Below are 23708 nucleotides of genomic sequence, written 5' to 3' on the forward strand. Positions count from 1 at the left end.
GAGCCGAGTCCAGCCGAAGTACACCCGGCTTTGTGCATGTCGGCTCCGCTCGCTCCGCTCCTCACAATCAGCGGGAATCAGCGTATAACACGCACCCATGATTTTCCCCTGATTTTAAGGGGAAAAAAGTGCGTGTTATACGCCGATAAATACGGTATTTAGTAGAAGCACCCTTTTGATCTAATACAGCCATGAGTCTTTTTGGGAAAGATGCAACAAGTTTTTCACACCTGCATTTGGGGATCCTCTGCCATTCCTCCTTGCAGATCCTCTCCAGTTCTGTCAGGTTGGATGGTAAACGTTGGTGGACAGCCATTTTTAGGTCTCTCCAGAGATTCTCAATTGGGTTTAAGTCAGGGCTCTGGCTGGGCCATTCAAGAACAGTCACGGAGTTGTTGTGAAGCCACTCCTTTGTTATTTTAGCTGTGTGCTTAGGGTCATTGTCTTGTTGGAAGGTAAACCTTCGGCCCAGTCTGAGGTCCTGAGCACTCTGGAGAAGGTTTTCGTCCAGGATATCCCTGTACTTGGCCGCATTCATCTTTCCCTCGATTGCAACCAGTCGTCCTGTCCCTGTAGCTGAAAAACACCCCCACAGCATGATGCTGCTGCCACCACCATGCTTCACTGTTGGGACTGTATTGGACAGGTGATGAGTAGTGCCTGGTTTTCTCCACACATCCTGCTTAGAATTAAGGCCAAAAAGTTCTATCTTGGTCTCATCAGACCAAAGAATCTTATTTCTCACCATCTTGGAGTCCTTCAGGTGTTTTTTTAGCAAACGCCATGCGGGCTTTCATGTGTCTTGCACTGAGGAGAGGCTTCCGTCGGGCCACTCTGCCATAAAGCCCTGACTGGTCAAGGGCTGCAGTTATGGTTGACTTTCTACAACTTTCTCCCATCTCCCGACTGCATCTCTGGAGCTCAGCCACAGTGATCTTTGGGTTCTTATTTACCTCTCTCACCAAGGCTCTTCTCTCCTGATAGCTCAGTTTGGCCGGACGGCCAACTCTAGGAAGGATTCTGGTCATCCCAAACGTCTTCCATTTAAGGATTATGGAGGCCACGGTGCTCTTAGGAACCTCAAGTGCAGCAGAATTTTTTTTGTAACCTTGGCCAGATCTGTGCCTTGCCACAATTCTGTCTCTGAGCTCTTCAGGCAGTTCCTTTGACCTCATGATTCTCATTTGCTCTGACATGCACTGTAAGCTGTAAGGTCTTATATAGACAGGTGTGTGACTTTCCTAATCAAGTCCAATCAGTATAATCAAACACAGCTGGACTCAAATGAAGGTGTAGAACCATCTCAAGGATGATCAGAAGAAATGGACAGCACCTGAGTTAAATATATGAGTATCACAGCAAAGGGTCTGAATACTTAGGACCATGTGATATTTCAGTTTTTCTTTTTTAATAAATCTGCAAAAATGTCAACATTTCTGTGTTTTTCTGTCAATATGGGGTGCTGTGTGTACATTAATGAGGAAAAAAATGAACTTAAATGATTTTAGCAAATGGCTGCAATATAACAAAGAGTGAAAAATTTAATTGTAAGCACCCCTGTCAGCATTAAATGGCTTGTCTCATATCTGTAAAAATTATACATTCTGCTGAAGAGCTTGTTCTTTTGAAAAAAACAAAACAGCCTTTTCATGCTGAATCACTAGATGAAAACCAGAAAAAAGTAAGCCTAAAAAAGAAAACTAATACAGCCATCACATCGAAGAACTGGTTAGCTACAATATAATTAAAAGGTTTGCTTTTGGGTTGAATACTATTTTAATCATTTTAAAATGTTGCCTACACAACACTTTTATGGATTCCAGCAACACAAATGTCATGAGCAGACCATGTGCTGCACGGAATGCCCTAATCAGCAAAAATACATGAAAGGGAATTAACGAGCGCGATTTGGTGAATGGCTATCTTATCATCACAGGAGGTGTATGGAGGGTCCCTCCCTGTGACTACATACCATCCAGCCCGCTCCGCAATATCTCTTCCCACAGCTTTGAACTCTGCTATCTCAATGCACAGTTCTACATGTATTGGGTGTCCCTTCTGTAATATGCCAACGGGTTCACTATTCAAAATGACTCAGTAAAGCCAGTGAACCATCTACCTAAAAGATGCCTGCCCACTTCGGGACCAGCAGCATACCTGTGCATCGCTGGATTTCAGGTGGTATACCAGGATTATAGGTGAAGCCACAGGCGTCACCCTGGTACGTTGTTTTTTTTTTTTAGTGCCAGCGATCAGCTTTCTTGTATAAGCCATCTTAGCAGCCAACTAGCTGCTGGACTGCTTTTATAAGCAGCGGGAGGGGATGTCCCCCCCTCTTTCCCGACCCACCGAGTGACCCGAGCGACCAGCTGATGTGCCTGCTGGCTGGTTGGACAGAACCATTCCACCCACCTCTACCCACTCAGGTCCAGGATGACCTGGGCTCAATCTCAAACCGTGAATGGACAGTGAAAGGCGAAAGCAACACAGTGATGAGCTCATCTCTCCGTCACTCTTTCTCCTCCTATCAGCATGCTTATTGGCAGTGCATGAACTGATTGGTTCCTTGTGCTGCTTCTTTCTCTCACGCTCCAGCTCTTCTATACAGAGACGGCAAGAGGCAGATACCTACCCTGCTTCCATTTCAATTGAGGACTGTAAAGTTGCTTTAATTTGTGGTTTTTATATCCGTTTCAAGCTCAGTTTTAAACAATCTGTCAGTCAAACCTCTCCTGTACAATATACCACAATGCTGAATTCCCTGACATACAGCAAGGCTATGCACAATTCTCTGGCAGGAAGCCAGCTAAAGCTGGCCATACATCTCTCTATTGGTAGAACTGTCTCTGCACTGCAGTGAAAATCACACGTGATGTCTGTGCGATGCGATTTCAGCCATACAGGTAGTATGGCTGATTTCACATTGCATTCGGACCAAACTCGCACAGGACCCTTTTGGTCCGCACCAGAATCAGATTGTATGGGTGTTCACATCCATGAGATCTGATTCATGTCCAAACTGACAGTTCGCACTGCAATATGCGAAATGATGTGGGGGGGGGGGGCGTCATTAACCTTCTATTGACACTCCCAGCAGTTTGCATAGTTCAGTGTAAACTGCCTTGTGAGTCAGGTGTGATGCAGGAACCCGCAGCGGATTCGTAGGGTTCCCATATCACAGTAGTGTGAACCGAGCCTAAAAAGGTAATTTTATATCCCTACGAGTATCAAAAATGTATATTTACCACTGCTACTCTCTAGGGCAAAAAAAAAACCACACGTATACTCTGAAAGGTGGTGGCATGCATAAATGGATGGACGTCAGACCCATTATGCTTTAGAATTTAACAGTTACAGGAAAGACATTAGGGCTTCTATGGAGGAGGAGAAAAAAAAAAAAAAAAGGGGGGGGGGGGTTCAAAGCACGTGTAAATGGATCATACCTGTAGCTGGGGACAGTTCATTCAGCAATTTCACCATTCCTTCTCCTTGCTGGACTGTCCACTTCTTAATAGGAGAGCCACCTCCAATTTTTCTGTATTGTTCTTGAATTTTTGGCGTCCGCCGTTTGGCAATAAATGGCCCAAGTTTACTGAAAAAAGAAAGAAGAAAGTAAAATAAAATAACAAATGTAAACACTTTAGTATATTATTTTTTTCAAATATTTTATCATATGTATAATTATCGGTCCAATGCTTTTCCTGCGTCAAACTTAACAAAATCAACCTGACAGACAAAATAATTATTCCCAGGGTAGGGTGCCTATGTTACATACACATACCAGGGCCAGATTTAGACAGCAGTCAATTATCCAACCAACATGTCTTTTGTAGCGTGGGAGGAAACCCAGACAAAACACAGGGAGAACACGCAAGCTCCATTCAGATATAGTGTTTAACCGGGATTTGAACCAAGAACCCCAGAGTTGACGGAAAAAAGTTCTAACCACTAAGGCCGCCCATACACGTGTCCAATTCCGAATGATTTTTCATTTGAAAAAAATCGGTTCGATTTTCGACCGTTAGTGGGCCGCACTACGGCCGATTTTCGTGCGGCCTTTGAAGTCGAGTGATTGGGCATGTTGGATATTTTTAGAAAAACTAATTTCTAATCAATGGTGGGAGAATTGAGCAAGAAATATAAAATCGAAAAAGAAAACGCGCATGGACTGTGACCTGGAAAGAAGAAAAAGATTCCCGACCACTAATCTTCCTTTCCGTAACAGGTGAAATTGAAGGCTTAGTTGGCCGAATTTGGAAATCAATGGTGGCACTGTCGGATTAGAAAACGCACAAATCGTTCAGAATCCGACCCATGTATGTATGGCCTGCATAAGCCACTGTGCTGCCCCTTTAGGCCGCATTCACACCAGAGCATTTTGTAGCTCAAACCACAAAACGCTCAGACACAATAAAAAAGGATAAAAATAAATACATCTATTATTCTCTATAGTGTTTGTTCACCCCTGCATATGCAAATGCCTGTCGTTCAAAAAAAAGAAAAAAGAAAAAGTTCTGTAGCTCAAATCAGACAGCTTGCCGCGTTTTTGGATGTTTTGAGTCCCATAGAATTGCATTGGTGCACACAAACACGCACAATACACGTGTTATGTCACACGTTTATGTACTTTTTTTTCTAATATATTCGGACAGCAACAAGTGATGTCACAGATGATGCTATGCTATATTGGCTAATAAGAAAACGACTGAAGCGCAAAATGCTGTAACAAAACGCGCAAAAAGAGAAAAAAAAAAAAATTTAAAAAAAATGCGGAGCTCAGGTGTAAAGGAGCCTTAGGTATGATAAATGCAAATAAAATGAATGATCTTCTCAGTATGTATTCCTTCCAAATCACATGATGGCAAATTTCATGCAGAGGTAAAACCATCTCATAGCATTACGTACCTTTGGACTGGAAGTTTCATGAGATCTGTGTCTAAAAACAACCTGAGGAGGAAATCATGGACATCGTCCACAGTCTCAGGACCACCCATGTTCAGCATAAGGATTCCAGTCTTGGGTTTCCTGGAGAGTCAGAACACAGCAGAGAATCAAAACAAATAAAGAGAGCCACTTCTACCCACAATGGAGCTCAGTTTTTCAGCTATACAATATAGTTCATTATGACCCCCCCTTCAACATACAGGTCAAAGACTCAACGTATTGAGACCAGGTGTCCATATGACAGCCAGGCAATGAGCAATTTCAAAATCAGAGCAATGACAAAAATGAATCCCATCAGGCTGGGTGTACTGAAGTTGATCAATGGAAATTCAATCAGTCTATGGCTGGCTGTACACTGTACAATCTTCTTCATATTTACCAAGCCTATGTAGTATGAGGAGAAATCTAAACAATCCATTCAATTAATCAAAACCCAATAAGCCCCTATACTACATTGCAAATGGTAGATCTAAAGGATATTGTATATGTATGTATGTATGTATGTATGTATGTATGTATGTATGTATGTATGTATGGTTATGTGGGAAAACCCTGACGAGCATAGAGAGCCAACCGCTATATTCTCCAACAGCAGGTTGCTTGACCCTAGGATGGGTATCTAGTTTTAATGCACCTAAATTTCAGCAGATGAAATTATCAGCTAAAAATAGGGTTATCAGTGTTCTGTTGATAAAAAAATAATATACAAAAAAAAAAAAAAAAAAAAAAACGCGCTTATGGTGCGTTTTTTTTTTTATAAGTCATGTGACTCAAAAACTGCATCAAAAAACACAACATTTGATACTTTCTTGTAAAGTTTTCAACACATTTCAATAGGGAGGTGTGTTTGATTTTTTTTTTTTTTTTTTTTTTAGCTGACCGAATATGCACCACAAATGCAGCAAGCAGGATTTTTAACACCGCAACACAAAGTGCAACAGACCAGTGTGAAGACATACATAGAATTTTTTCATGCGCTTTTTTTAAATTGCAAAAAAGTTCTTTAAAAACAGATTACTTTTGCAATAAAAAAATAAATATGAATTTGTCGGCCATTATGGGCACTTTTTCAGCCTATAATGGACAGCAGTGTCCAAAGAAGCTGTGGTATCTGGCATATAAAGGATGAGGTCGTCAGCATATAAACCAAGATTTTCAGTGACATCACCGATAGTGGGAAATAAGGGGGATTGTCTAAACCAGGGATCTGCAATTAGCGGACCTCCAGCTGTTGCAAAACTACAAGTCCCATCATGCCTCTGGGTGTCATGCTTGTGGCTGTCAGAGTCTTGCTATGCCTTAATGGGACTTGTAGTTCTGCAACAACTGGAGGTCCGCTAATTGCATATCCCTGGTCTAAACTTTAAGGCCAGGGGTTCCATTGCAAATGGCAACTAAAAGCGGGGACAACGGTCACCCCTGCCCTGTACCACGATGTAGAGTCAACATAGGGGATAGAGTACCATATACTAACAACTGAAATGAGCATATAAAAACGGATACCCAGCGCCTAAATGTCTCGCTGAAGTGCCAATTGCAAAAAAGGCCATTCAATGGAATCGAAGGCCTTCGCCATGTCGAGAGACGCCAAGACACTATAGTCTGTGGCAGGAAGTCAGTCAGCTGTGCCATTATCTGGGTCCTCCGAATATTGATGGATGTGTGGACTTGCCTGGCATAAATCTGGTTTGATCCGGGTGTATCACAGACAGAAAATAACATCCAAATTCATATTTAAGTGTATGATATTAATTAAAAAAAGTCAAATATATATATACACACACACACACACACACACACACACACACACACACACACACACACACACACTCCATATCTCCCTTTCAATATTTTTTATCACTGAAAAGATTGCAATGTATACATAGCAAAAGTAGCGCTGGTCATAAACAGAGGATTCACAAAGTGTGCAAAGAACATCACAAGTATATATAAAAACAAAGATGAAAAAGAAAACTAACAGAACAATGCTGTGGTGCGATACATGTGGTACAAACATTACTGGGCATAATGAGAATGGAGGGTCAGGCCCTCAGAAAACACATGTTGCACAAGTCCATATAACTGGAGACATGGGGGGTTATTTACGAAAGGCAAATCCACTTTGCACTACAAGTGCAAACTACAAATGCAAAGCGCACTTGAAATTGCACTCGGAAGTGCAGTCGCTGTAGATCCGAGGGGGACATGCAACGAAAATAAAAAAAACTGCATTTTAGCTTGCACATGATTGGATAATAAAATCAGCAGAGCTTCCCCTCATTTCAGATCTACCCCTCAGATTTACACCGACTGCACTTCCAAGTGCACTTGTAGTGCAAAGTGGATTAGCCTTTCATAAATAACCACAATAATGTCATGGAGGTAATCCAACACGTGAAAAATATATTTTTTTTAAACTGTCAATTTTGGTTTCGACCAAGTACATCTTGAATTTTCTGTTTCGGCGCACCACTAGTATCCAGCAACCCTACAAGCGTGAGGATACTGTTCATATACCCCTCAACTCACTCCATCAGTCTCCTCACGCATCACTAACTTACTAACCGACATATCTGTATGGATGTCACACCACTTCCTCAAACTCAACTTGTCCAAAACCGAGCTTATAAGATTTCCTCCCCCACGTTCCTCTTCCCCTGACTTCTCTGTCAAGAGCAACGGCACAACCATCCACCCGTCCCCACATGTCAGGGTACTAGGTGTTATCCTGGATTCTGAACTCTCCTTTCAGCCCCACATCCAATCACTTTCCAAAGCTTGCCGCCTCAACCTCCGCAACATCTCTAAACTACGTCCCTTTCTAACCAATGAAACCACAAAGCTCCTGATTCACTCCCTGGTTATCTCTCGCCTTGACTACTGCAACTCACTCCTCATTGGCTTACCTTTAAATAGACTATCCCCCCTGCAGTCCATCATGAATGCTGCTGCCAGACTCATCCGCCTTACAAACCGCTCAGTGTCTGCTACCCCTCTCTGCCAATCCCTCCATTGGCTGCCACTCGCCCAACGAATTAAATTCAAAATACTAACAATAAGTTACAAAGCCATCCACAACTCTGCCCCCAGCTACATCACTAGCCTAGTCTCAAAATACCAACCTAATCGCCCTCTCCGTTCCTCCCAAGATCTCCTGCTCTCTAGCTCCCTCATCACCTCCTCCCATATCCGCCTCCAGGACTTCTTCCGAGCCTCACCCATCCTCTGGAATTCCCTACCCCAATCTGTCAGACTGTCTACAAATTTATCCACTTTTAGGCGATCCCTGAAAACTTTCCTCTTCAGAGAAGCCTATCCTGCCTCCATCTAACAACTGCACTATTTTCTCCATTAGCTCATCCCCCACAGCTATTACCCTTTTGTATAACTCGACCCTCCCTCCTAGATTGTAAGCTCTAACGAGCAGGGCCCTCTGATTCCTCCTGTATTGAATTGTATTGTACTTGTATTGTCTGCCCTAATGTTGTAAAGCGCTGCGTAAACTGTCGGCGCTATATAAATCCTGTATAATAATAATAATAATATACAATCGGCGATATATAAATCCTGTATAATAATAATAATAATAACAACAAATAATAATAATATACAATTTTTCTTCGCTCCACGATTCCTACATATTTATCACTAGACTTACAGCTGAACTCCAGGAATGCAGCCACCTTCTAAAACCTGCTGGCTTACTAGAAATGAAGTACGAGGTGCATGTCACCTATGGACTATCATTTACGACTGACAGTTTTACCGAGAGCCGGGAGAACAGCAGTGACTATACTCCCGGCTCTGACAGCAGAGACACTGCATTCTCACACGACAGAAGCTCTGCCTGCCCCTTTCCTCCATTACCTATTCGCAGAAGGCCTTGTATTTTGTGAATGGGTTCACAGAATACAAAAGCCCTCTGTTATTGGGCAGGAGGAGCAGAGAGGTGGGCAGAGGAGCTGTATATGTGGGCGGGAAAAGAACCCGCACCCACTTTCACGGATCTGTCAGCACACAGTGCAGAACAATACAATGTGCCATATAAGACAGCAAGTAAAAAGCAGGACACACAATTTTCATACATCATATGAACAGAGGAGCCCTACAATGTCTCTACTATGAAGAGATCTGTAGTCTCCAGGCTCCCCGGGCTCACAGAAGGGGAAGTACCTCTTATCAGGCTGAACATGTGTCTTTGCTTCAGGTCTCTGAGATGTTGCAGCAGCTGCCGCCGTTGAGCTCCATCGAGGCATCACCACAGTAGCTGTGCCCTCTGCCATATCTGTAAAAAAAAATAAATAATGAGAAAAGAAAAAAAATATTACTTTTAGATTTCTTTTTAGCAACACAGTAGATGCCATCGCTCCAAGCATGAGTGCTGAACCTGTGGCCAACCTGTTGTTCAACTACAAGTCCCAGGAGGCATTGCAAGCCGCTGACAGTTACAAGCTGGACCCCAGAATGCAGAGGCATGATGGAACTTGTAGTTCTGCAACAGCTGGAGGGCCGCAGGTTGAGCAGCCATGCGCTAAGGCTTCGTTCACCCCAGTGCGTCGTGGGGAACATGCGCACAATGGCGTGCTTTCCTGCAAACCACATACATGTGCTGCTCCTTTGCAAACATGCAGCGGTGCCACTAATTCTTACTGGCACCCCCATGCATATTGCAAATGTGCATTTACCATGCATTGTGGTGCAGTGCAATTTTTAAAATGGTGCGGGCTGTCCAGGAATGTGCAAATACGCTGATGCAAAATTTAGAAAAAAAAAAAATATGGGAGAAAAGTCCATGTTACAAAAAGTGTTACTAAACCCCGGACCCTGCATTCTCTATGTGTGATCTCCCACAGTACACAGAACATGGAAATGTAATTATTTTTTTAAATATAAACTGCTAAACATCTTTTCTCGGCAGTCTATAGCAGTCTTAGGACTTCTATCAGTGTCTGGGTAAAGCAGACCTTCAGTCATTTTTTTCATCTTTCCATCTATTAAATCTTCTGCCCTTCTTGTTGTTTTAACTTTGGATAGTAAAACATTTTCTTTTCTGCCAGTAAATACCTTATACAGCCCACTTCCTGTTTCTTGTCTGGTAAAAAGCCTAGGCTTAGTACATCATGTACAGCTCTCTCTCTAAACTCTATTGAGAGTTTGCCCAGGAAGGAAGGTGGAATTAGTCATAAGAGGGCCAATGAGAGCTGCAGAGCTGGAGGTGTGCGTTTGTGTAAATACAGGAAGTGAAACAGACAGCAGCTTTAGCTGCCCACAGTTAAAATGGCTGCAGACAGACTTAGTGGAGGGAGATTTCTGCAGCAAATTTGGCAAGTACAGAATCACAGTATATATAAAATAATATGCTAAGTGGTTGGAGGGAAGCTTCAGAATGTCAAAGATGTTTTTATTACAAATTATGTGAGCAGACTGCAGTTCCTCTTTAAACCTTGTTGGAGGAGTTTTCATTCACCTCTGACTGTCCTGTGAGGCTGCAGGACCCCTGACCCTCAGTCTGGACAGTGCTGATCACAAAATAAAAACCCTCTCTAGCAATATACACCAAACTGAGCATGTGCAGCCTGACTCCAAAGGCTGTGTTCTATCAGGAGATTGATTGGGGACTGTGGAAGAAGGGGAGGATCAGAGAAGACAGGATCAAACAGCCTTTTTACACAATGAGGCGGATTAACCCCTTAGATACCACAGCGAGTATAACAAGCATGCTTTATTACATATACAGACTGTTTTAATGGTTTAAGGCTACTTTCAGACTGGGGTGTTGTGGGCGTCGACGGTAAAGCGGCGCTATTTTTAGCGATGCTATTCGGCCGCTAGCGGGGCGGTTTTAACCCCCGCTAGCAGCCGAAAAAGGGTTAAAACTGCCCGCTTATTGCTGCTGCAGCGGTGCTATGCAGATGGTTTGGCGGCGCTGCCCCATTGTTTTAAATGGGAAGGGGCGCTTTAGGAGCGGTGAATACAGCGCTCCTATAGAGCTGCAAAGATGCGGCTGGCAGGACTTTCTTTTTTACCGTCCTGCAAGCGCACCGCTCCAGTGCAGTATAATGGCCCTCGGGCTTTCACACTGGAGAGGCTCTTTACAGGCGCTATAATTAGTAGCCTTACTGTTGTGGGTTTAGTAACACTTTGATTTGTATGGACTAATAATAGATGGCCTTTCCAAAAGAAGATAGATAGATAGATAGATAGATAGATAAAGTACAATGTAAAACAAATTAGAAAAAATAAAAAAACAAAAAAAACAGAACACACAATTTTTTACATTTATATTACAGATCATTCCTACAGCATCTTCTATGGAGACAGAGAGAGGGGCTTTGCTCTGTAGGGAGAAGGCTTTTGTATGCATATTAAGACATACAAAACAAATTCCTTGCACTAGCAAATAAAATATAAATAAGGACCGCTGCATCCACTACACAATCTAGATAGTAGACATGAAAAAAATAAAAAATAAAAAGCTATATTTCAACTAATGTGGACACGCTGTCCCTTTAAAATTCAAAAGAGCTACTGTGCATATAATAAACTTCTATCATATACTATTAGAAAGAGAAACCCATCCACCATGGGTGAAAAAAAAAGTGCTGCTCGCCCCAAAATATAAAAAAAAAAAAAAAAAAAAAAAGGCTTTTAAGCAACAAAGGATACAAAAATTAGGGAGCCCCCTTTTTTTTGGTATATTATATATTATTACTATACCATGAGACGGTACCAATAGTTTAAGCTTAGCGCATGAAAAAATACATTTTTGGTGGGTGGTAGTACCTGCCAACACAGCGGGGGGGGATGTTTAGTTCTTGCCACGGCCGCAAAGCAGACCACCATGGGCTCGGCTTGTGTACACCCCCATCCGGTGCCCTTTGCAACTTAAAATAGCAGCAGTTGGGGGGGGGGGGGGGGTTGTATAAAGCAACCTATGCTTTTACCACTCCCCAACCTTAAGTTATTAAAAGGAATAACCTGACATTCACTGCCAGAGAATCTTCTAGGTCATGTGTTCTAAATGACAGAAATTGATTCCCCACCAGTGAATGTGAGGTGAAAGCCACACTTACGGCTTTATAATTAGATCCTTAAAGTGTTATACAAGGATCCCGAGGATGATGTAACAGAGAATCTATAGCAAGGAATGAATCCGGCATCAGCTGCCAAGACTGAGAACCAAACACACCTCTCTACAGATGAGAGTCACAGAGCCAGAACAAAACAAATACCCCCCCCCCCCCCCCAAATCTCATGACTACCGAGAGCTCACATCACACTACTGGTGGGCATGGGTGAGTATACAACACACAGACACCAAACACACACACACACACTACCATACAACACACACTACCATACAACACACACACTACCATACAACACACACACACACACTACCATACAACACACACACACACACACACACACACTACCATACAACACACACACACACACACACACACACTACCATACAACACAACCATACACCATACAACACACACACACACACACACACTACCATACAACACACACACACTACCATACAACACACACACACTACCATACAACACACACACACACACACTACCATACAACACACACACACACACTACCATACAACACACACACACACACACTACCATACAACACACACACACACACACTACCATACAACACACACACACACACACTACCATACAACACACACACACACACACTACCATACAACACACACACACACACACTACCATACAACACACACACACACACACTACCATACAACACACACACACACACACTACCATACAACACACACACACACACACTACCATACAACACACACACACACACACTACCATACAACACACACACACACACACACTACCATACAACACACACACACACACTACCATACAACACACACACACACACTACCATACAACACACACACACACACTACCATACAACACACACACACACACTACCATACAACACACACACACACACACTACCATACAACACACACACACACACACTACCATACAACACACACACACACACACTACCATACAACACACACACACACACACAACCATACAACACACACACACACACACACTACCATACAACACACACACACACACTACCATACAACACACACACACACACTACCATACAACACACACACACACACACTACCATACAACACACACACACACACACTACCATACAACACACACACACACACACTACCATACAACACACACACACACACACACTACCATACAACACACACACACACACACTACCATACAACACACACACACACACACTACCATACAACACACACACACACACACTACCATACAACACACACACACACACACTACCATACAACACACACACACACACAAAATACCATACATACAAACACACAAACAACACACTCCCTGCTAAATACAATATAACTGCACCAAACAGGTAAAACAATGAAATACGGGGAGCTGCTGTACCTGCCAAAGGGTTTGTATTTCTGTCCATCAGTCCTGAGAATTATACAGCTCCGCCACAGAGCAGAGGCGGCCTGGTGACCGGACTTTTTTTTTTTTTTTTTTTTCTGCTCTAGGTTAGACCTGTACAGTCAGGTCACCTCCCCACCCTCCGCCTGTGACTGGAGTGTGAAGGAGCAGCAGGAGCCTGATGAGCTCACCTCTCTGCTCTCTCTTTTAGTATGTTCCCTGTCAGCACACACAAATACAACACACTCAATGGACCCCACAGTCATGCCCCTCCCCTTTTCCAGTCTGAGTGCTGCTGTACATGGATAACAAGTCAAATTCAGAAGATTACACTAGATGCATGTATAGTAGATGAGGTTGAAAAGACACAAGTCCAACCTATGTGTGTTATTATAGGTCAGTATTACATTGTATATCCCTGTATGTTGCGGTCATTCAGGTGATTATCTAATAGTTTCTTGAAATTATCGATGCTCCCCGCTGAGACCACCGCCTGTGGAAGGGAATTCCACATCCTTGCCGCTCTTACAGTAAAGAACCCTCTACATAGTTTAAGGTTAAACCTCTTTTCTTCTAATTTTAATGAGTGGCCGCGAGTCTTGTTAAACTCTCTTCTGCGAAAAAGTTTTATCCCTATTGTGGGGTCACCAGTACGGTATTTGTAAATTGAAATCATATCCCCTCTCAAGCGTCTCTTCTCCAGAGAGAATAAGTTCAGTGCTCGCAACCTTTCCTTATAACTAAGATCCTCCAGACCCTTTATTAGCTTTGTTGCCCTTCTTTGTACTCGCTCCATTTCCAGTACATCCTTCCTGAGGACTGGTGCCCAGAACTGGACAGCATACTCCAGGTGCGGCCGGACCAGAGTCTTGTAGAGTGGGAGAATTATCGTTTTATCTCTGGAGTTGATCCCCTTTTTAATGCATGCCAATATTCTGTTTGCTTTGTTAGCAGCAGCTTGGCATTGCATGTCATTGCTGAGCCTATCATCTACTAGGACCCCCAGGTCCTTTTCCATCCTAGATTCCCCCAGAGGTTCTCCCCCCAGTGTATAGATTGCATTCATATTTTCCCCTTGGCTTCATCCCTTTGGAGCTCTACCCATAAGGATTCCACCTCCTCCCTAACTCCATTAGTGATGTCATCTCTCATCTCTCACAGTCACTTTATTGTACATTATTTTTGATATATAGACATACCCCTCCCCCTTTTTACCCTCTCTATCCCTGCTATAAAGCATACAACTATATATTTTTATTGTTTTCTGTAAATACATCACTGAATTAATTGGAGAATTTATAAATATCTGCCTGTAGTTTAAATCATGGCAACGGCAGGAGAGGAGCATGCGGGGGGGGCAGGGGAGCTCAGTGTACACATGGGGGGGGGGGGGGGGACAGTGGAGCTCAGTGTACACACACACAGGGGGGGATAGTGGAGCTCAGTGTACACACACACGGGGGGGGATAGTGGAGCTCAGTGTACACACACACGGGGGGGGATAGTGGAGCTCAGTGTACACACACACGGGGGGGGATAGTGGAGCTCAGTGTACACACACACGGGGGGGGGATAGTGGAGCTCAGTGTACACACACGGGGGGGGGGGGGGGGATAGTGGAGCTCAGTGTACACACACGGGGGGGGGGGGATAGTGGAGCTCAGTGTACACACACGGGGGGGGGGGGGATAGTGGAGCTCAGTGTACACACACGGGGGGGGGGGGGGATAGTGGAGCTCAGTGTACACACACGGGGGGGGGGGGGGATAGTGGAGCTCAGTGTACACACACGGGGGGGGGGGGATAGTGGAGCTCAGTGTACACACACGGGGGGGGGATAGTGGAGCTCAGTGTACACACACGGGGGGGGGGGGGATAGTGGAGCTCAGTGTACACACACGGGGGGGGGGGGGATAGTGGAGCTCAGTGTACACACACGGGGGGGGGGGATAGTGGAGCTCAGTGTACACACACGGGGGGGGGATAGTGGAGCTCAGTGTACACACACGGGGGGGGGATAGTGGAGCTCAGTGTACACACACGGGGGGGGGGATAGTGGAGCTCAGTGTACACACACGGGGGGGGGATAGTGGAGCTCAGTGTACACACACGGGGGGGGGATAGTGGAGCTCAGTGTACACACACGGGGGGGGGATAGTGGAGCTCAGTGTACACACACGGGGGGGGGATAGTGGAGCTCAGTGTACACACACGGGGGGGGGGATAGTGGAGCTCAGTGTACACACACGGGGGGGGGATAGTGGAGCTCAGTGTACACACACGGGGGGGGGATAGTGGAGCTCAGTGTACACACACGGGGGGGGGATAGTGGAGCTCAGTGTACACACACGGGGGGGGGATAGTGGAGCTCAGTGTACACACACGGGGGGGGGATAGTGGAGCTCAGTGTACACACACGGGGGGGGGATAGTGGAGCTCAGTGTACACACACGGGGGGGGATAGTGGAGCTCAGTGTACACACACGGGGGGGGGATAGTGGAGCTCAGTGTACACACACGGGGGGGGGGGATAGTGGAGCTCAGTGTACACACACGGGGGGGGATAGTGGAGCTCAGTGTACACACACGGGGGGGGGGATAGTGGAGCTCAGTGTACACACACGGGGGGGGGGGGATAGTGGAGCTCAGTGTACACACACGAGGGGGGGGGGGGATAGTGGAGCTCAGTGTACACACACAGGGGGGGGGGGATAGTGGAGCTCAGTGTACACACGGGGGGGGGGGATAGTGGAGCTCAGTGTACACACAGGGGGGGGGGATAGTGGAGCTCAGTGTACACACAGGGGGGGGGGATAGTGGAGCTCAGTGTACACACAGGGGGGGGGGATAGTGGAGCTCAGTGTACACACAGGGGGGGGGGATAGTGGAGCTCAGTGTACACACGGGGGGGGGGATAGTGGAGCTCAGTGTACACACGGGGGGGGGGGATAGTGGAGCTCAGTGTACACACGGGGGGGGGGGATAGTGGAGCTCAGTGTACACACGGGGGGGGGGATAGTGGAGCTCAGTGTACACACGGGGGGGGGGATAGTGGAGCTCAGTGTACACACGGGGGGGGGGGATAGTGGAGCTCAGTGTACACACGGGGGGGGGGGATAGTGGAGCTCAGTGTACACACGGGGGGGGGGGATAGTGGAGCTCAGTGTACACACAGGGGGGGGGATAGTGGAGCTCAGTGTACACACAGGGGGGGGGATAGTGGAGCTCAGTGTACACACAGGGGGGGGGGATAGTGGAGCTCAGTGTACACACAGGGGGGGGGATAGTGGAGCTCAGTGTACACACACGGGGGGGGGATAGTGGAGCTCAGTGTACACACACGGGGGGGGGGATAGTGGAGCTCAGTGTACACACACGGGGGGGGGGATAGTGGAGCTCAGTGTACACACACGGGGGGGGGATAGTGGAGCTCAGTGTACACACACGGGGGGGGGATAGTGGAGCTCAGTGTACACACACGGGGGGGGGGATAGTGGAGCTCAGTGTACACACACGGGGGGGGGGATAGTGGAGCTCAGTGTACACACACGGGGGGGGGATAGTGGAGCTCAGTGTACACACACGGGGGGGGGATAGTGGAGCTCAGTGTACACACACGGGGGGGGATAGTGGAGCTCAGTGTACACACACGGGGGGGGATAGTGGAGCTCAGTGTACACACACGGGGGGGGATAGTGGAGCTCAGTGTACACACACGGGGGGGGATAGTGGAGCTCAGTGTACACACACGGGGGGGGATAGTGGAGCTCAGTGTACACACACGGGGGGGGATAGTGGAGCTCAGTGTACACACACGGGGGGGGATAGTGGAGCTCAGTGTACACACACGGGGGGGGATAGTGGAGCTCAGTGTACACACACGGGGGGGGATAGTGGAGCTCAGTGTACACACACGGGGGGGGATAGTGGAGCTCAGTGTACACACACGGGGGGGGATAGTGGAGCTCAGTGTACACACACGGGGGGGGATAGTGGAGCTCAGTGTACACACACGGGGGGGGATAGTGGAGCTCAGTGTACACACACGGGGGGGGATAGTGGAGCTCAGTGTACACACACGGGGGGGGATAGTGGAGCTCAGTGTACACACACGGGGGGGGGATAGTGGAGCTCAGTGTACACACACGGGGGGGGGATAGTGGAGCTCAGTGTACACACACGGGGGGGGATAGTGGAGCTCAGTGTACACACACGGGGGGGGATAGTGGAGCTCAGTGTACACACACGGGGGGGGATAGTGGAGCTCAGTGTACACACACGGGGGGGGGATAGTGGAGCTCAGTGTACACACACGGGGGGGGATAGTGGAGCTCAGTGTACACACACGGGGGGGGATAGTGGAGCTCAGTGTACACACACGGGGGGGGGATAGTGGAGCTCAGTGTACACACACGGGGGGGGGGATAGTGGAGCTCAGTGTACACACACGGGGGGGGGGATAGTGGAGCTCAGTGTACACACACGGGGGGGGATAGTGGAGCTCAGTGTACACACACGGGGGGGGATAGTGGAGCTCAGTGTACACACACGGGGGGGGATAGTGGAGCTCAGTGTACACACACGGGGGGGGATAGTGGAGCTCAGTGTACACACACGGGGGGGGATAGTGGAGCTCAGTGTACACACACGGGGGGGGATAGTGGAGCTCAGTGTACACACACGGGGGGGGATAGTGGAGCTCAGTGTACACACACGGGGGGGGATAGTGGAGCTCAGTGTACACACACGGGGGGGGATAGTGGAGCTCAGTGTACACACACGGGGGGGGATAGTGGAGCTCAGTGTACACACACGGGGGGGGATAGTGGAGCTCAGTGTACACACACGGGGGGGGATAGTGGAGCTCAGTGTACACACACGGGGGGGGATAGTGGAGCTCAGTGTACACACACGGGGGGGGATAGTGGAGCTCAGTGTACACACACGGGGGGGGATAGTGGAGCTCAGTGTACACACACGGGGGGGGGATAGTGGAGCTCAGTGTACACACACGGGGGGGGATAGTGGAGCTCAGTGTACACACACGGGGGGGGATAGTGGAGCTCAGTGTACACACACGGGGGGGATAGTGGAGCTCAGTGTACACACACGGGGGGGGATAGTGGAGCTCAGTGTACACACACGGGGGGGGATAGTGGAGCTCAGTGTACACACACGGGGGGGGATAGTGGAGCTCAGTGTACACACACGGGGGGGGATAGTGGAGCTCAGTGTACACACACGGGGGGGGATAGTGGAGCTCAGTGTACACACACGGGGGGGGATAGTGGAGCTCAGTGTACACACACGGGGGGGGATAGTGGAGCTCAGTGTACACACACGGGGGGGGATAGTGGAGCTCAGTGTACACACACGGGGGGGGATAGTGGAGCTCAGTGTACACACACGGGGGGGGATAGTGGAGCTCAGTGTACACACACGGGGGGGGATAGTGGAGCTCAGTGTACACACACGGGGGGGGATAGTGGAGCTCAGTGTACACACACGGGGGGGGATAGTGGAGCTCAGTGTACACACACGGGGGGGGATAGTGGAGCTCAGTGTACACACACGGGGGGGGATAGTGGAGCTCAGTGTACACACACAGGGGGGGGGGATAGTGGAGCTCAGTGTACACACACAGGGGGGGGGGATAGTGGAGCTCAGTGTACACACACAGGGGGGGGGATAGTGGAGCTCAGTGTACACACACAGGGGGGGGGGATAGTGGAGCTCAGTGTACACACACAGGGGGGGGATAGTGGAGCTCAGTGTACACACACAGGGGGGGGGATAGTGGAGCTCAGTGTACACACACAGGGGGGGGGATAGTGGAGCTCAGTGTACACACACAGGGGGGGGGATAGTGGAGCTCAGTGTACACACACAGGGGGGGGACAGTATAGCTCAGTGTACACACACAGGGGGGGGACAGTATAGCTCAGTGTACACACACACGGGGGGGATAGTGGAGCTCAGTGTACACACACAGGGGGGGGATAGTGGAGCTCAGTGTACACACACAGGGGGGGGATAGTGGAGCTCAGTGTACACACACAGGGGGGGGGGATAGTGGAGATCAGTGTACACACACGGGGGGGGGGATAGTGGAGCTCAGTGTACACACACGGGGGGGGGATAGTGGAGCTCAGTGTACACACACGGGGGGGATAGTGGAGCTCAGTGTACACACACGGGGGGGGACGACAGTGGATCTCAATGTACACACACCGGGGGGGGGATAGTGGAGCTCAGTGCACACACACGGGGGGGGGGATAGTGGAGCTCAGTGTACACACACAGGGGGGGGGGGATAGTGGAGCTCAGTGTACACACACAGGGGGGGGGATAGTGGAGCTCAGTGTACACACACAGGGGGGGGACAGTATAGCTCAGTGTACACACACACAGGGGGGGATAGTGGAGCTCAGTGTACACACACAGGGGGGGGACAGTATAGCTCAGTGTACACACACACAGGGGGGGATAGTGGAGCTCAGTGTACACACACACAGGGGGGGATAGTGGAGCTCAGTGTACACACACAGGGGGGGGACAGTATAGCTCAGTGTACACACACACAGGGGGGGATAGTGGAGCTCAGTGTACACACACAGGGGGGGGACAGTATAGCTCAGTGTACACACACACACAGGGGGGGATAGTGGAGCTCAGTGTACACACACGGGGGGGGGGGAATAGTGGAGCTCAGTGTACACACACAGGGGGGGGGACAGTATAGCTCAGTGTACACACACACAGGGGGGGGGGATAGTGGAGCTCAGTGTACACACACAGGGGGGGGGATAGTGGAGCTCAGTGTACACACACAGGGGGGGGACAGTATAGCTCAGTGTACACACACACAGGGGGGGATAGTGGAGCTCAGTGTACACACACAGGGGGGGGACAGTATAGCTCAGTGTACACACACACAGGGGGGGGATAGTGGAGCTCAGTGTACACACACAGGGGGGGGACAGTATAGCTCAGTGTACACACACACAGGGGGGGATAGTGGAGCTCAGTGTACACACACAGGGGGGGGACAGTATAGCTCAGTGTACACACACACACACACAGGGGGGGATAGTGGAGCTCAGTGTACACACACGGGGGGGGGATAGTGGAGCTCAGTGTACACACACAGGGGGGGGGACAGTATAGCTCAGTGTACACACACACAGGGGGGGATAGTGGAGCTCAGTGTACACACACAGGGGGGGGACAGTATAGCTCAGTGTACACACACACAGGGGGGGATAGTGGAGCTCAGTGTACACACACAGGGGGGGGACAGTATAGCTCAGTGTACACACACACAGGGGGGGATAGTGGAGCTCAGTGTACACACACAGGGGGGGGACAGTATAGCTCAGTGTACACACACACAGGGGGGGATAGTGGAGCTCAGTGTACACACACAGGGGGGGGGGGACAGTATAGCTCAGTGTACACACACACAAGGGGGGATAGTGGAGCTCAGTGTACACACACGGGGGGGGGATAGTGGAGCTCAGTGTACACACACACAGGGGGGGATAGTGGAGCTCAGTGTACACACACAGGGGGGGGGATAGTGGAGCTCAGTGTACACACACAGGGGGGGGGGGATAGTGGAGCTCAGTGTACACACACGGGGGGGATAGTGGAGCACTGTATACACACACAGGGGGGGATAGTGGAGCACTGTATACACACACAGGGGGGGATAGTGGAGCACTGTATACACACACAGGGGGTGGTGTTGTCATGGTGTCCCCGGTCAGTACATTGCACTCACATTGAGGTAGTAGGAGGCGGTGTAGGGCTCTGTAGGCGGCGGCCATGTTCCGGGCTCTCAGCATTCCCTCAGTGTCAGGACAGACTGCGGGTTACACAAGCTCCCCTCACATGTCACTCCATAGGAGGCCGGGGCACCGCCCACCTTACACCCAGCCCAGCCTCCTACGCCGACGTCAGGTAGCATCTCCGGCCAATAGGGAGGCGCTCCCGGGGAAAGTTCCTGCACGTGGTCAGAGGAGGGGCGGGGCTCTGAGTGACATTATGTGTGTATGAATGGTGTGTAGATGAGCGGCAGGGAGGTGACCTCACAACACCATTCATAGGACGAGCACTGCATGACGTCACACCCATCTTCTCTCATCTACTATTTCTGATCTTCTCAGTATTCCATTGGAGGACATGTGTTCTGTGTGTGCAATGTGTTCTATTTGTGTGCAACGTGTTATGTGTGTGCAAAGTGTTCTTAGTGTTCCATGCGTGCAATGTGTTCAATGTGTTCCATGTGTGCAATGTGTTCTATGCGTGCAATGTGTTCCATGTGTTCTACGCATGCAATGTTTTCTATGTCTTCCATGCGTGCAATGTGTTCTATGCATGCAATGTGTTCCATGCGTGCAATGTGTTCTTAGTGTTCCATGCGTGCAATGTGTTCTATGCATGCAATGTGTTCCATGCATGCAATGTGTTCTATGCGTGCAATGTTTTCTATGTCTTCCATGTATGCAGTGTCTTCCATGCATGCAATGTGTTCTATGCATGCAATGTGTTCCATGCGTGCAATGTGTTCTTAGTGTTCCATGCGTGCAATGTGTTCTTAGTGTTCCATGCGTGCAATGTGTTCCATGCGTGCAATGTGTTCCATGCGTGCAATGTGTTCTATGCGTGCAATGTGTTCTATGCGTGCAATGTGTTCTTAGTGTTCCATGCGTGCAATGTGTTCTATGCGTGCAATGTGTTCTATGCGTGCAATGTGTTCTATGCGTGCAATGTGTTCTATTATTATTATTATTCAGAATTTATATAGCGGCAACAGTTTACGCAGCGCTTTACAATATAAAAGGGAGACAATACAGTTATAATACAATACAATAGGATTAAGAGGGCCCTGCTCAGAAGAGCTTACAATCTAATAGGGTGGGGCAGGTGGTACAAAAGGTTGTAACTGTGGGGAATGAGCTGATGGAAGTGGTAGGAGATTAGTTGGAGACGTGATAGGCTTCCCTGAAGAGATGATTTTTCAGGGATTGCCTGAAGGTAGCAAGAGTAGGGGATAGCCGGATAGATGGAGGTAGCGAGTTCCAGAGGATGGGAGAGGCTTTGGAGAAATCCTGGAGACGAGCATGGGAGGAGGAGACAAGACAGCTTGAAAGCAGGAGGTCTTGAGAAGAGCGGAGAGGATGATTTGGGTAATATTTGGAGACAAGATTAGTGATGTAGCTTGGGGCAGAGTTGTGAATGGCTTTGTATGTTGTGGTTAGAATTTTGAATTTAATTCGCTGGGTGATTGGGAGCCAGTGTAGGGATTGAAGTAGAGGGTTGGCAGACACTGAGCGGTTGGTAAGGTATATAAGTCTGGCAGCATCATTCATAATAGACTGAAGAGGGGAGGAGCCTGTGGAGAGGCAGGCCAATGAGAAGGGAGCTGCAATAGTCAAGGTGAGAGATAACAAGGGAGTGAATGAGGAGCTTGGTGGTTTCATTTGTTAAAAAAGGGCAAATTTTAGAGATGTTACGGAGGTGAATTCTACAAACTTTTGACAGCGATTGGATTTGAGGCTGAAATGACAGGTCACAGTCTAGGATTACACCTAGTACCCTGGCGTGAGGGGAGGGACTGATAGTTGCATTGTTGATTTTGATGGAAAAGTCATGGAGGGGGGCACGGGCGGGGGGGAATATTAATAGCTCAGTTTTAGAGAGATTTAGTTTAAGGAAGTGGTGTGACATCCATGCTGATATGTCAGTTAGTAAGTTAGTAATGCGAGAGGAGACTGAAGGAGTGAGGTGAGGAGTAGACAGATAGATTTAGGTTTAATCGGCGTATAAGTGGTATTGGAAGCCGTGGGCGGTTATCAAGTGACCGAGGGAGGAGGTGTAGATAGAGAAGAGAAGGGGTCCAAGAACCGAGCCTTGGGGGACCCCCACAGAAAGGGGCAATGGAGAGGAGGAGACAGAGTTGTAGGTGACACTGAAGGAGCGCTGTGATAAATAGTCAGAGAACCAGGATAGAGCAGAATCTCGCCAAGGGAATGTAGTTTATTGAGAAGGAGCGGGTGGTCAACAGTATCAAAGGCCGCAGAGAGGTCAAGTAGTAGGAGTATGGAGTACTGGCTGTTGGTTTTAGCAGTTAGTAAATCGTTAGTGAGTTTTAGTAAGGCAGTTCCCGTGGAGTGCTGCGAGCGAAAGCCAGACTGTAAGGGGTCAAGAAGGTTATTTTCATTGAGGTAGGAGCTATAA

At 48.2% G+C, this 23708-nt stretch overlaps 1 protein-coding gene across 1 annotated transcript in view; it reads right to left on the bottom strand.

Annotated features, from left to right (window-relative positions):
* FECH (ferrochelatase) overlaps positions 1-21414 on the bottom strand; it is a 58122-nt gene extending 36708 nt beyond the window's left edge. The window contains exons 1-4 of the mRNA XM_073620267.1: positions 21250-21414; positions 9118-9229; positions 4906-5025; positions 3444-3592 (exon numbers count right to left, since the gene is read on the bottom strand). Of these exons, the coding sequence (XP_073476368.1) occupies positions 3444-3592; positions 4906-5025; positions 9118-9229; positions 21250-21313 (445 nt within the window). The 5' untranslated portion in view covers positions 21314-21414. The remainder of the gene's footprint in view (positions 1-3443; positions 3593-4905; positions 5026-9117; positions 9230-21249) is intronic.
* Positions 21415-23708: the final 2294 nt, after the last annotated feature.

This window comes from Aquarana catesbeiana, linkage group LG01, assembly GCF_042186555.1.
Source record: "Aquarana catesbeiana isolate 2022-GZ linkage group LG01, ASM4218655v1, whole genome shotgun sequence".
Taxonomy (NCBI): domain Eukaryota; kingdom Metazoa; phylum Chordata; class Amphibia; order Anura; family Ranidae; genus Aquarana; species Aquarana catesbeiana.